The sequence below is a fragment of the Silene latifolia genome, chromosome 7, assembly GCF_048544455.1.
Source record: "Silene latifolia isolate original U9 population chromosome 7, ASM4854445v1, whole genome shotgun sequence".
Lineage (NCBI taxonomy): Eukaryota > Viridiplantae > Streptophyta > Magnoliopsida > Caryophyllales > Caryophyllaceae > Silene > Silene latifolia.
In genome coordinates, this window is record NC_133532.1 from 126,238,662 (window position 1) to 126,254,677 (window position 16,016).

Consider the following 16,016-nt stretch of genomic DNA (forward strand, 5'->3'; position numbering starts at 1 on the left):
GTATGGTTGCCGTAATCGGTTAATTTGAAGGGCCAAATGGTCTGATCGAGGTCAAGAGTTGTTAGAAAGTATAAAATCGATCTTGGGACTAAAAGGTCAGGGGTTCACGGCTCAATTTCTAAAGTGGAATATTAAGCACCAGATATGCGAAGGCCTGTATTTGCATCCACACTTTAGCGGCTAATCAATATATATAACTAAAGGAGGCTTTTTTTCCTAATTATACTATTAACATTAGAATTAGGATATAATTAATTATTTACAATTTTTCTATTATAATTAGGAATATAATTTCCCTATTAGAAATGAGAATTAATTAATTATTTTATAATTTTCCTATTAGAAATAGGAATTAATTATTTACAATTTTTCTATTATAATTAGGAATATAATTTTCCTATTAGAAAATAAGAATTAATTAATTATTTTACAATTTTCCTATTAGAAATAGAAAATAAATTAATAAATTATTAAGGCTTTTTTTTCCTGATTATACTTTTTAGGATTAGGAGATAATAATTATTTAAATTTTTTCTATTATAATTAGGAATATGATTTTCCTATTAGAAATGAGAATTAGTTAATTATTTTACAATTTTATTATTAGAAATATGAAATAAATTAATCATCTACAATTTACTAATATTAAAAAATTATTCATTAATATTTGTTCATTTTTTATTAAATTATAAGGGGAAAAAATCTTTGATATATTTATAATATCCAATTTTATAACAACTTCCGATTAAAAAAATGAGGTATTATGACTTATGAGGCTAAAAGGCCCTAGGCCGAACTGGGTTGTGACAAATGTACATGCATAATACGTATTACATGGAATTTACTCATGTTTAGAGTAAATGAATGCTGAAATATGCCCCTACGTCTTTTGTTATGGCTAATGTCATATTTAATTATACATAATACGAAATTTATTTTTCAAATGTCATATGTATTTCTCCTACTAATTTTAAAGTTATTTCCCTTACAATACACTTCAACTTTTATTGATAATTTATTATTATATTATTTAAATTCATTTGTCATTATATAAAAGTATATTAATCAAAATTTAAATAAGATATTCACAAATTATTGATAAGTACAAAGTTTGATATCTGTTTTTCAAGGAGTATTAAAAGATAAAGAAAGTTGCTGCTAATTTGCGAATCGAAATATCATATTATGACAAATGAGTAAATGTTTTGAAAAACTTTATTGTGTGATTGTTTTACAATTTAAAGTAAAAATGGTACCACGAGTAATAAAATAGATTTGCATGAGGGTTGAAGGTAAATTAGATACACTTATTATAAAAATATGTATAAGGTTAAGATTCAATTCAAGCAATGGTCAACATTAAAAAAAAGTCATGAAAACCACATAAAAGGGTAAGAGTAGTCTTTCTCTAACATAGTGAAGACCGTCTCTCTCAAGCTTTTCTTCTTAGAAATTTACATGCATAAAAAACGTTCTTATTCAATTATATGGAGCAAACTAATTATTGTTGATGCTATTTTTTTTTGTGCGTGTGTAAATTGATCACATCATCACTGTAATTTAGGGAGAGATACGAATTGGGGAAGGGTGAGACATATCCGTCATGCATAATACGATACTTTAACCATCTTTAGGCAAAAATATAAAAAAAAAATGAAAAAAATTAAACTTAAAAGGGGATCACGTACTTGCTAACTCTTCTATAGTTCTCTACCGCATTAATATTCCCATGCAGTTTATGACATTTATTTCATATTAATAAAAAAATGATTATACTGCTTCGTACAATTTGTGATTTATAACTTTTAGCTAACTTATTTGAACTTCCTTAAATTTATATATTTTAAGTGAAAAATATTAATTATAAATATGATAAAGATAAAGTTTGATCTTTAATTTCCTCAGAGATAAAAAAAAAATTTTATTTTCTTATAATATACTAATTAAAGGTCATAATGTAAAACAGGAAATTACACCACAATCTACTATTTCAATATGTCGATGATCAACACTCAAAATAGCACATTTGTTATTAAAATAGTGTAAAAACTCTCAAAATGCTAAAAAAAATGTTCAATCTGTCGTTATCAAACAAACCCTAAGTTTCTGCATTTTTTTTTTGTCAACTTAATCTTTACGGGATGAAAAAATGATGAAGTTCAGAAAGCAGCGGTTAGTTTTCTGTTAGTTAGATGGACTTTTCAAGAGAGAGATGAAAGCTTTGCATTTTAGACCGTTTTATGTGTGAACCGAAGGGATTAAGTAGTGGGCTAAAGGTTGTTTCGAGTGGGAATAAGGTTGATTGCGACGAATTGGTTGACTAAAGTTTTTCTTTACTAGATCTAGAAAGGGGATAATAATTACGTGATAATAAAATTTGAAGAAAAAAAGACAATAAAAATGAGATGGAGGTAGTAAGATTTATTTATGCAAAATGAAATAAATAGCAAAGTTTGTGTGTGTCTATATATATATATATATATATATATATATATATATATATATATATATATATATATATATATATATATATATATATATATATATATATATATATATAATATTCAAACTTATTCAGTTTACAAACATAGTACCCAAACACTTTGTTTGAGTATCTGGAATGGAGGTAGGGGAGGGGACGAGAAAAAGACTAGGAAGGGAAAGGGAGCGAGATAAGAGGGAAGATTGCTTCTTAAACTTTTCTTTGTTGAAGGAGAAATAAATTGTTTTCGATAAGGGAAATGAAGATCCATACCATCTGCAGTAAAGATTGGTGTTTTATGGAGGTGAATGTGATTTATGACTTCTTAGATGTAAAACATGGCCGGAAGGTAGTGATAGTGGTAGTGGATTGGAGGTTATTTCAAGTAGTAAAAACTAATCACAATGGCTGATGTTTTTTTTTTGCTGGTAAATTAGTGGGGTGGAGGGAGGGTGCATTTGTGGAAGGTGATGAGTTTAACGAGGATAGTGATAATAAATAAGGTTATCTATCAGCAAAATCTCGCTTGCATTAAAACATATAGGTAACATGAATAATAACAAGGAATCTCAAAAGATCATACTGATAAACTTAATCTTGACCCCATCAATCCAAATTAAAGTAAAATCTTAATTCTAACAACATTGTCGAGAGCAAGGGTTAGTTCCATTGGATTGTGGATTTTTTTAGAAGTAGGGGTTTAGTTTTTCACTTGATTGGATAAATTTTAGAAAAGATTCGAAGACAATGATCGATCTTTCAAGGAATGAGATTGTTTTAGCATGTGTGTGAATAAGGAAGAAAAATAGGGGTCTGTGTGAAGGATTTTGTTTCAAATGAGAAGATGGGGGGCAAGACTATTGTTATAGGGGGTGTCATAAGCAACCTCAGCCATGTAGTATTGCGTTGGCATTTTGTTCACATTCAAAGGTACGTCTATAGTTTGACCGGAAGATATAACATTTAACTACATGTAAACGTTTTTAGGTAACTACCATCTGACCCAAAAATGAATAAATTATGGTTGTTATTCAAAAGAAGGAGATTTGTTACATCATTGAGTTGATCATACAAAGTAGATATTATTGTTTTCCTTGACCAACTGAAAAACAAACAGGTATTAATGAACAAAATCTAAAAACTCTCAGTCTGAAGTATCATATATATAAACTTCATATTGGTTTTATTTTCCTAAAAAAACAACATTGTCGAGAGCAAGGGTCAGTTTCCATTGGATGGTGGATTTTTCTAGAAGTAGGAGTTTAGTTTTTCACTTGGTTGGATAAATTTGAGATAAGTTTTGGAGACAAGGATCGATCTTTCAAGGGATACGATTGTTTTAGATCATGTATGCGAATAGGGAAGAAAAATAGGGATCTGCGTGAAAGATTTTGTTTCAAATGAGAAGATTGGGGCCAAGACTATTGCTATAGGGGGGGCATTCTAAATACCTCTAAATATTTTTACATGATTACAATTTCATCAAGCAATGATTAAATTATGGTTGTCATTCGAAAGAAGGAGATTTGTTGCACGATTGAGTTGATTATGCGGAGTAGATCGATATTATTGTTTTCCTTGACCAATTGATAAACAAACAGGTATTAATGAACAAATTCTAAAAACTATCAATCCAAGTATCATATATATAAACTTCATATTGGTTTTATTTTCCTAAAAAAAGTATTTTATTAATTAAACACTCTTTTATTCTTATGTCAATATTATGTTAATGGGAATTATTTGTTGGTCATGCGGCATACATAAAGTCTTAGACATGAACGATGTACTATATGTCTATATTCTATTTTATTGTGAAATTTATCACACATTATTTTAATATCCGTGCAACGCACGGGCAAGAAAACTAGTAACTACAAAAGGATGCATTGAAATTTGAGGTGAACGTTATTACTCAAGCCCGTTGGGTAATCAAAGATGAAAATCGTGTGAACACGAATAAGAGAAATATCGATCCATATCAACGAATCAAATGAAAATCTATCCTATACCATTCGACAATAAGTATAGCCCGTACGCCAGATTACTATAAACACGACTCGCTTAAATCAATCTTCAAGTAATTTACTCCCTCTGTCCCAGTCAAACTGAGTGTGAATGATCAAATTGCTCATCAAATTCATTCTTAAATAGAAAGGACAACAAATGACTGAGACACTCCCAATATAGAAAAGGACAACAAATGACCGGGACAAAGAGAGTAGTATTAATCTATTTATGTTCTAGATCCTATTCGACACGACTCTTTCTTCTTCAGCCGGAGTACATGTCGTCATATTGACCTCATTAAAAAAACTACTCTACATTATGATAGTTTCATGTACACAACTCCAACGTGTAGGTAACGCTTCACACGTTACCAAAAATCGCTTGTACGGTGGTTGACTTGATAGAAAAATCGCTTCTAAACAATTACCAAGATCATATTCCTTATAAACAATAATCGCCTTTCCATGGCAAAAATTTTGCTCGTTTTCGTGTTAATTTCGGTTTGTCAGCTACTCATATATGTTACAGTTGATGCACAAATAACTTACGTAAATAAGGGTTGTGATGGTACCGATTTCAATTACACGAAGGGTAGTGTATATGAAAGAAACCTCGATCTTCTTTTTACCAATCTTACATCTAAAACATCTTCTCTTAGATTTTATAATTACACATCCGGAGTTTCTCCCAACAAGGTGTACGGCCTCTATCAATGTCGAAATGACCTTAGTTTCGACGTTTGTAGACAATGTGTTAAGGATGCGACTCAAAAGATAATCGAAGTATGTCCCTTATATGGGGAAGCTAATGTATGGTACCTCGAGTGCATGCTACGGTATGGAAATCTTAACATCTTCTCGTTGTCCGACACATCTCATTTAGCCTCACAATTTAAGCGAGACAATGTATCGAATTATGCTGAATTTGCTCCAATACTAGCAAATACAATGAATATGCTGATCAAGAATGCTTCTTCGTCCTCGTCACATTTCGCTTCAGTGGAAGCTAAGTTGACATTGTTCGAACAATTGTATACCTTTGCACAGTGCACCCCTGATATTGATGCTTTTAGCTGCACTTGTCTCAAACAGGCTTATAATAAAATGTTCCTATGTTGTAATGCAAGTGTATATGTGATGATCTTTTTACCAAGTTGTCAGTTGCGGTATGATACTATCAAACCCATTTTGATCGATCAATCATCTTCGACTCCTCCACCGCCATCACCACTACCACCACCCGCCAAAGGTCAGTTGTTATTTGAGTCCATAGTTTTAAAATAAATGATGATAACAAATTGTGATGTTTTTCGGATTATGTTGATTTTGTTAAATATGTACTCCCTCCTATTCGCTATTTTCTTTCCCTTTGATGTGGGCACAAGATTTTAGGAGAATGATTAAAGAATGAATAAAGGAAGATGGTGGGGTTTGTGAATTGGAGAGAGGAATGAATAATTAGGGATTAAATAAGGAATTGTGAGTAAGCTGGGGTTTGATGATAGGAGAGAGGGATGAATAAAATAAGAGTAAAAGTTATGTGGGGTTTGGTGATAGGAGAGGGGATGGAATAAAATAAGAGTAAAAGTTTCCAAAATAAGAAAGGGGAAGAAAACCTGAATAATCCGTTTAAGGAAATAGGGAAGAAAATAGTGAATAGGAGGGAGTATTTATTTAGATGAATACTCCATATAATAATTTTAGCTTCGGAAGCAAGCAAGACAACATCAATGAAGCCAGCAATCATAGGAGCCATCCGAAACCAAGCTAGGTGAAGGCGGGTTCGGTATTGTTTACAAGGTACTTGCTATAATAATCTTTTATTCATTTTTGGGTATTCAATCATTCTTCAGTATTGAATCTTTGATAGGTACAAAGTTTCTAAAACAGTTTTATACTAAATCATTGTACAACCGCGAAAGGCGTATACCAAGCAACAGCATTAAGTACATTGGTTCTTAAAAATTTACTTGTGAAACCACAATACATAAAAATTGTGATCTATAGGGAACACTGGGGAATGGACTTCAATTAGCGATTAAGAGGCTCTCCAAAGGCACCTCCGGACAGGGTACCCAGGAGTTCATGACAGAGGCTGGCGTTTTGGCTAAGCTTCAACACAGAAATCTCGTCAAGCTCCTGGGATTTTGCTCGGAAGGAGAAGAGAAACTACTTGTCTACGAGTTCATGTCTAATGCAAGCTTGGACCGCTTCTTGTTTGGTAAATACTTAATGCACAACCTATTGATAAATTGATTTTTGAAATGAAATCGTTTATTGTTATCTAACATATGTTCATGTTTCTTAAGATGAAAGAAACCGGCCTCTTTTAGATTGGGTAACACGGTTCAAAATTATAATGGGGATTGCAAGAGGTCTTCAATACCTCCATGAAGATTCTCGGCTCACTATTATCCATCGCGATCTTAAACCCGGAAACATTTTGTTGGATGAAGAAATGAACGCCAAGATAGCTTACTTTGGCTTGGCGAAACTCTTCGGAGGACCAGAGAAGTTTGGGAACACCCTTCGCATTGTGGGAACACAGTATGTTTACTCTTTTTTAATAAATACCTAAAATTGTATAAACTTGAATTAAGCTGGAATAATTCAATCGATTAATCTCGATTTAACCATAAAAAACTCTCCCTCAACATTGGTTAGTCTTGTTACTTGTTTAGAAGAATAATATGAATGTATTTATAATGGAGAAGATATATCGAATGGTTATATACAGAGGATATACGGCGCCAGAGTACCTAATGACAGGTGAGTACTCCGATAAATCAGATGTCTACAGTTTTGGTATCATGCTCTTGGAGATTGTAAGCGGTCAGAAAAATAGAACAGTTCGCCAATCAACCCAAAAAGAGGACCTATCGATTGAGGCAAGTTCAAAATGTCTGTGCTACATTGAATATCTACAACTACTTAAATTGTATATCATACTCAATTTTTAATTTATTTTTTATTTAAAGGCGTGGCGACTATGGAATGAGGAACGATCTTTCGAAATAACATACGAGGCAGTGGTTGATAATTGTTCAAGCAGCGAGGTTGTAAGGTGCATTCAGATAGGATTGCTATGTGTGCAAGCAAATGGATCACAAAGACCCACTATGACGGAAGTAGTTTTAATACTAACGGGTTCTGTCGATCTTCTCTTGCCATCACCACCAATGATGTCTGGCATATCCCCCATTCATTCCAGCTTGCCTATTGCTTACAGCAGCGGCCAACAAAGTGACACCGATTTGTCCTCCTCTAAGTCTGTCACTACTGCGCAATCCGATGAGGGCCACGACTTATACCCAACACCAAGATGATTGATGGTTCAACTTGAACATTTCAAAGTACTACATGCTTTGGACTTTCAATGTACTATGTATTTGTATGTAGGATATTGTCTTTACCGCTGAAAAAAATGATGTATAGTTCAGGCATTTGCAAATAGTGCATTTTAAAACAGAGGCAAGGCATTTCATCTAGGTACCTTTTCTAAGGACATGCCTTACTTATCATTCCATATATATAAGATACAAGCTATGGATGGCACCGAGTCCCGATACCACCCTTTTACGTATCCTTATGCAGGGCCCATCAGTTTAATAGACCATATATGTTGAATATGAGAGAGTGGTACTGAGACTTATTACCAACTGGTGACCCAACCCATTTTCGGTATTATATTTCGGAAAACCATATAGAATTTTTTTGGAAGTAATTTAGTTATAACTCATAAACTACATATTTTCTCGAATACGTGAATAATCGTGCAGAAGAATAGGCTAATGAGTACCGACACTTATGTAAGACCGAACTCATACTTTTAACCGGTAAATTAAACACATTCATACGATATTCACGTCCTGGATTACTTTATATTATGCTTTACTTCAATTGATAGCCAACAAACATAATTATTTATGACGAACATTCAATTCTTTGCATTTTAGTTTTCTTGACATGTGCGATGTGCCCACTAGACGCATGCCAAAGAAACCGTTAAACTATACATTCAACAAATATATGGAGTATCTTTTTTCCATTCCCATTTACAATTTTCATAGACTTGTTCTACATCAACCGATAGACCGGGGGAATGTTGAACCATTAATTAAGAGACTACTTCACATTAGGATACTATTATATATCAACAACTAGTCACTACGACGTGAAACTATGTTGATTGCATCAATTCAATTACATAAAATAACAAACAATTGTGGTTGACTTCGACAAACATTGACAAATTCCGTCCCAGTCAATTGTTATCATTACCAATTTGCTACTATCATCTAATTATATTCTTGGGGAAATTATAATTCAAATTGAGGGAGGCATTATCATTCTTCCATGGAGAGATTTGTGCTTGTTCTAGTATTACTTTTGATATGTCAAATTTCTATAAAAGTTGATGCACAAACATATGTACTAAGCGGTTGCGAAGAAAAATTCAATTACACCAAAGGCAGTGTCTTTGAAAAGAACCTCAAACTTCTTCTAACCGGCCTCGACTCAGAATCCTCAAATGTCAATTTCTATAACTCGACAATTGGTGACACTTCAAATAAAGTGTATGGCCTCTTTCAGTGTCGAAATGACCTTAGCCTTGACGATTGCAGCACATGTGTTAAAGACGCGACCAAATTGATAGCAGAGAAGTGCCTCTTAAGTGTTGAAGGCATAGCATGGTACTACGAGTGTATGTTACGGTATGCTAACCGTAACATTTTCGGTTGGTACGAAACATTTCCTGGGATCCATTACTCGGCCATCGTCAATGTATCTAATTATGCTGAATTTGCTCCTATCCTAGAGAATACAATCAACGACCTCATCAAGAATGCTTCATCTTCCTATCCACATTACGCTTCAAACACGGCCGCTTGGACATCGTCTACAAAATTGTACAGTTTTGCACAGTGTACCCCTGATATTGATCGAACTGGGTGTAAATATTGTCTCGGAAGTGCTCTAGCGCAACTGACTCTATGTTGTTCTAAGCGTGTCTGGGCGATGGTGTTCTTACCCAGTTGTCAGTTGAGATACGATATGACTCCATTTTTGAAAGATCATTCAAACCTCGATGAAGGTGAGTTACTGAGCTAATCCTTCTTCTTTTACGATATTTTTTTCATTTTGGAAATACTACGACAATTTACATGTTCTAACACTACCGCCTTTTTATCCAGCTCCACAAGAAGTCAAGAAAAAATCGTTGTCGCTGGCAGTGATTTTAGCGATAGCTGTTGGTGGATCAGTCGGATTGATAGTCCTAGCAATTGTTTTGTGGATTTGTTTTCGTCATAGAAGGCCTAAAGAAACTAACAACGATGCACCTTCAGCATCATCAATCAGGCTCCATGATGATACCGGTAAGTCATTGAAACTTGCAAACAAGAACTTTACCCATTTGGGATTAAACTAAAGAAGTGATAGTTATCTTACAGATACAGGATTTATGCAATATGATTTAAAAACGCTTAAAATCGCAACAAGTGATTTTTCAACTGAAAACACGTTGGGCGAAGGAGGGTTCGGACTTGTTTACAAGGGGACACTAGAGAATGGACAAGAAGTAGCCATTAAGAGGCTCTCTCACGGAGCCTCTGGACAAGGTACTAAGGAATTTCTGACAGAGGCGCGCTTCTTAGCGAAGCTTCAACACAAAAACCTCGTCAGGCTTGTAGGGATTTGTTCAGAAGGGGACGAAAAACTTCTTGTTTATGAGTTCATGCCTAATTCAAGCGTGGATCGGTTCTTGTTTGGTAAATATTCTTCTACAGTTTCATATAATTTTGTCAATTACTTCTATTTAGAGATCAATACATGGATAAATAGCAGAGTCATATTGCAAAATAAACATGTAGCTAAATCGTTCACGCTATTTAATCTCGATTGTTGGATCGTTGCATTGTATACAAAACAATTAACGTATTAATATATGGCCGAGTAACCATTATTTTATTAACTGAACTGTAATTCGTCATGAAATATTTGTCCTGATTTAGCTATACTCTTGTCTTAATGCTACTATAGATCCAAGATATAGACCGCTTTTAGATTGGGCAACACGATACAAAATTATAATGGGAATTGCAAGAGGTCTTCAGTATCTCCATGAAGATTCCCGGGTCACTATTGTACATCGTGACCTTAAACCCGCAAACATTTTATTGGATGAAGATATGAATGCAAAGATAGCTGACTTTGGGTTGGCAAAGCTCTTCGGCAGTTCACATAAGTTTACGAGCACCGTTCGCATTGTGGGAACACAGTATGTTTGTCCTCAACACAGTACAAAATATTTTGTTTTTGATGTTTTCTCAATAGTTGTCTTGCTAATTATTTAGAAGAATAATATGAATGCAATTCTAATGTAGAAGATTTATCCAACAATTATATGCAGAGGGTATATGGCGCCAGAGTACATAATGACAGGCGAGTACACTGATAAATCAGATGTCTACAGTTTTGGTATCATGCTTTTGGAGATCGTAAGCGGTCGGAAAAACAGAAAGCCTCGCCATTCGCCCCAAACAGAGGACCTATCAATTGAGGCAAGTTCATACTGCACTAATTAACTACTCCGTATATAACATACGAAATTAATTTCATCTTGTTCTTTGCGTTCAACTTTTACTGAATCTAATACTTACTCTGTCCCAGTAATTTGCTTACCTTTGATTAAAATACTCTTTACATTGAGTATAAAAGGTAAAGAAATGACTTAGACGGAAAGAGTAGTACAACATTTTGGTCGTATTTTTATGCATTAGTACATTTCAAACATTACTGTGAAAATGAACGTTTTTTACCATTTGAAAGACGTGGAGACTATGGAATGAGGAGCGATCATTCGAGATAACAGACCAAATGCTAATTGATAATTGTTCAAGAAGCGAGGTAATGAGGTGCATTCAGATCGGATTGTTATGTGTGCAAGCAAATGCAGAGGAAAGGCCCACAATGACAGCGGCGGTTCTAATGCTAACGGGTTCTGTCGATCTTCCATTGCCATCTTCACCAATGATGGCTCCAAGTCAATTAAACATTTCGATGGCTTACAGCGGCAGCCAACAAAGTTACACCGACTCTATTAATAAGTCTGTCACAACACGATCTAATATCGATCAGGACTTATACCCGAGACCAAGATGATTGCTAGTTCAACTTGAACCTTTCTTCTTTTACCAGTAAATGATATTTTCTGTCGCTATTATAAAACTTTTGCAATGTTTGATGAAGATGTAAACGAACGTCAACTCTATAATAAGTGGAATGGGACTACTCAAGTGGTACATTAAATACATATCTATATGAATCAATTCGTTCACTTCCAGTAATTTATAATTAAGCAATACGAAGATACTTGCAATACAAGATCCATTAGAATATAGAAGAAGATTATGAAGAACTCGTATGATATCGAAGATTATACTTTATGCTCATAACAAATTATTTATGATTTTGGTGTTGAGCTTAATTAAAGATAAAAAAAAAATGGGTCAAAGTAAGAACATTTTTTGCTATCAGGTTCGGAGCAACCCTTAAGCCACTCGTTGAACAAGCGGCCTAATAGGGTTCTAATTTTTCGTTTAGATGCATAAACAAGGCAATAGTCTTTGAGCATTTGAGTGCATACACGCGGCAACTACATATTTTCATGTAGTTATATACTCCCTCTGTTCCAATCATTTGTTTGTCTTTGATTAAAATACTCCTCACAAAGAATAAAAAGTACAAACAAATGACTGAGACAAAGGAAATACGCACATGTATATGACAAATGACTGCATCGTCAACTAATGCCATTTTTTGGTGGTATAAATTTCCTATCAAGGAGCGAGGACTTTTAAAAGTCATTTTCCATAATACAGTTCTCGACGCATTTTTCATAGGGACTGTATACATCCGAGCACCACCAAACCTTGTCTCATAAAGGTGTGTTCGAGGCACTCAAGTCATGTTGTTAGGTACCATTTCCTAAGGATATATTCAACTCAAATACAGCAAATAAAAGAAAATTTCAGACTAGAATGTATGTTGACCCAATTAATAGATTACCCTAATACTATGAAGTAGTCACACATAATGTTAACGTTGATTACATCAATTACATTGGTTAAACTTTAAAAAACTAACAAACTATGGTGGTTGACTTGGATGACATTTGATCAAAATATTATGACCTATACGCCATCATTATTTTTTCCTTGCAAAATAGAGACAATGCTCATATAATTTCCTTCCCATGGCGAAATTTTCTCTCTTTTTAGTTTCGCTTTTGATTATCCTATTTTCGATCAAAGTTGAGGCACAGTTAACATACGCGTCACCTGGTTGTAATGGGTTCTATTTCAATTACACCCGTGGTAGTGCATTTGAAAAGAACCTCAAACAATTATTCAACATTCTCACCCCAAAAACATCATCTCTCAATTTCTACAATTCCACGGTTGGAACCGGTTCCAACCGTGTTTACGGCCTCTATCAATGCCGAAGTGACCTTAGCCTCGCTGTTTGTAGTGCATGTGTTAAGGACGCGACTCAAAGAATAACTCAAGAGTGCCCTTTAAATGGGGAAGGTATCGTATGGTACTATGAGTGTATGTTACGGTATGCTAACCGTAACATTTTTTCTTTATCCGAGTCACAAATTTCGTTCGAACAAAGTACCTCGGCTAATGTATCAAATTATAAGGTGTTTTCTCCAATTCTAGCAGCGACGATGAATGAATTGATCAACAGGGCTTCATCTTCATCGCCACATTATGCTTCGAGCAAAAAGAGTTGGGTATTGTCCGAAACATTGTATAGTTTCGCGCAGTGCACCCCTGACATTGATAGTTTCGGGTGCAATAGTTGTCTGAGATCCGCTTTATCTCACATAACCGAGTATTGTGGTAATAGTTTATCCGCCGTTGGATTCATGCCTAGTTGCCAATTGAGGTACGCGACCAGTGCCTTTCTGAACGATCCAGTGCACACCGGTCAAGGTAAGTTATTCATCAATTTCTAGTACCGTTAAATTTTCCAATTCGACAAAAGTCTTACAATTTCATTATTGTAAAATCGCCTTTTAATTTTGCTTCGCAGAAAGCAAAAAGGGAAGGTTGACAATGACGATAATCATAGCGATAGCAATTTGTGTATCGGTTGGATTGATAGTTCTAGGTTTTGTTGTGTGGATATGTGTCCGACGTAGAAAGCCTAAAGAAGCGAACAGTACACCTTCAACATCATCATTCGCGCTGCCTCCAGCTACGGCATCACCAAATGGGCTACGAGATGGTACCGGTAAGTCGTCTAACATACAGACTAAGTCGATGAGCTTGTTTGATTGATTCTATACAACTATGTTGATCTTCTTTATTGAATAGATGTGCTTTCCATGTCGTTTTTGTATTGACTTGACAAAGAAAACAACATACATTAAAGTATACACAATAAATTTGAATCATTCAACGACATTATATAGGACATTATATTGTTTAAGCTAAAGGAATTTGTATATGGACATTGACGTAGACGGTTCATTTACCTTTTACAATAGGTAAAGACCCTTACTAGCGTGTTTACCTTTGATTAAAATACCCCTCACAAAGAATAAAAAACGTAAAAAAAATGATCTATGACATATATCAAAAATTTTACTTGAGATTATTATGATGTAGGGAGTAGTTTTGGAGATACACAATGTGTGCAATACGATTTCAACACACTGAAAATTGCGACAAGAGACTTCTCAGCTGAAACTATGTTAGGTGAAGGCGGGTTTGGTATTGTTTACAAGGGGACGCTTGCAAATGGACAGCATTTAGCCATTAAGAGGCTCACGGGTAGCCCGTCTGGACAGGGCGCTCGGGAATTTATGACTGAAGCCCGACTTCTAGCCAAACTTCAACACAAAAACCTAGTAAGGCTTCTCGGATTCTGTTCCGAAGGAGATGAAAAACTACTCGTCTATGAGTTTATGTCTAATGCAAGCGTTGACCGGTTCCTATTTGGTAATAATCTTTTCACTAGTTTCGTGTTTATATATTGATATTAGCTATTGATCATTATAAGGCAAATTAGCATTGACATATTGAAATAACCAAAGGTTGATTCAAAACTGTTCACCGTATCCTAATCTTGTCGTTGTGAAATTAATGTTGCAAATACAGTTTTCAACGAAATTTTCGCATAGCATCTGTGACACCGAGTTTTACTACCATTTTTCCGACTATTGAACTGATTTTAATTTATGGCGAGAGTGCTAGCTATTCACTGACATCTTCTCCTTATGGTACTTAACAGATCCTAGAAATCGTCATCTTTTTTATTGGGCATCACGGTACAAAATTATAATGGGAATTGCAAGAGGTCTACAGTATCTCCATGAAGATTCTCGGCTCACTATTATCCACCGCGACCTAAAACCTGGTAACATATTATTGGATAACGAGATGAACCCCAAAATAACTGACTTTGGCTTGGCAAGACTCTTCGAAGGTGCACAAAAGTCTGCGAACACCGCTCGCATTGTTGGAACCCAGTATGTCAAAACTTCTAGTAGTTTAAAATTTTGGGCCTGAACTGCTAATTAAATTGGTTTCAATTCTTCGTTAATCATATCGATGTTGTTTTTCAGTGTTGCCAAATATATGCACTAAATATCGTTTGTGAGTAGGTTAAGGTTATCTATCGTTGGTGTTTGATTATATGAATAAGATTTGTAACTAATGGTAAATCCTTGAATTTATGTATGTAGAGGATACATGGCACCAGAGTACTTGATGACAGGGGACTACTCTGACAAATCCGATGTTTATAGTTTCGGAATCATGCTTTTGGAGATTGTGAGTGGTCAGAAGAATCGAATACCAAAAGAGTTTCCGCAAAAAGAGGACCTCTCAATTCAGGTAAGTTCTAGTAGAGTCACTGTATTGAAGGTCACTACGGATGTTTGCTAGTTGGCTAGAGTGAAGGTTGTTAGCTAGCATCTACTCGGTCTCAAATAGACGATCTCAAATTTGATTTACAATCAAAGGCTAGGTTCGATTTGGAAACTTAGCCTTTGTACCTCAACATGAGATCGTCTAGCCAACATACAAACATCCCTCAGGTGTCATTCTTGCATCGTAGGTTCCACATTGTATATCTACAACTACTCGTATTTAAGAAGAAAATCTTTTGTTTTGATTAATAGGCGTGGAGTTTATGGAATGAGGGACGATCCTTTGAGTTAACTGATCCGATAATGTCCAACAATTGTCCGAGCTATGAAGTGATGAGGTGCATTCAGATTGGGCTGTTATGTGTGCAAGCAAATGCTGATGAAAGACCCATCATGACAGCAGTCGTTCTCATGCTTACTGGCTCTATCGATCTTCCATTTCCATCCACACCAGCGATGTTAACCCAACAATATAGTACGCGTACTTCTCACAGTGGTCCACAACCAAGTGATCTTGACCAAGTTTCCACCAAGTCATCTTTCAGTGTCCAAATCGGTTGAACCAAGATATATACATAAA

At 34.9% G+C, this 16,016-nt stretch overlaps 2 protein-coding genes across 2 annotated transcripts; both read left to right on the forward strand.

The window, feature by feature from the left end:
* The first annotated feature begins 5,319 nt into the window (after positions 1–5,319).
* LOC141590771 (cysteine-rich receptor-like protein kinase 10) lies at positions 5,320–11,655 on the forward strand. Its single transcript, XM_074411329.1, has 12 exons — positions 5,320–5,619; positions 6,241–6,291; positions 6,499–6,712; positions 6,801–7,038; positions 7,229–7,379; positions 7,470–7,734; positions 8,906–9,586; positions 9,687–9,869; positions 9,945–10,262; positions 10,534–10,771; positions 10,904–11,054; positions 11,323–11,655. Exons 1-12 carry the CDS (start codon positions 5,320–5,322, stop codon positions 11,653–11,655), a joined length of 3,123 nt encoding a protein of 1,040 aa, XP_074267430.1.
* Positions 11,656–13,225: 1,570 nt separating this feature from the next.
* LOC141590772 (cysteine-rich receptor-like protein kinase 25) lies at positions 13,226–15,997 on the forward strand. The gene is made up of 6 exons (XM_074411330.1): positions 13,226–13,493; positions 13,594–13,794; positions 14,172–14,504; positions 14,797–15,034; positions 15,251–15,401; positions 15,689–15,997. The coding sequence occupies exons 1-6, from the start codon at positions 13,226–13,228 to the stop codon at positions 15,995–15,997; spliced, it is 1,500 nt and encodes a 499-aa protein (XP_074267431.1).
* The last annotated feature ends 19 nt before the right edge of the window (positions 15,998–16,016 follow it).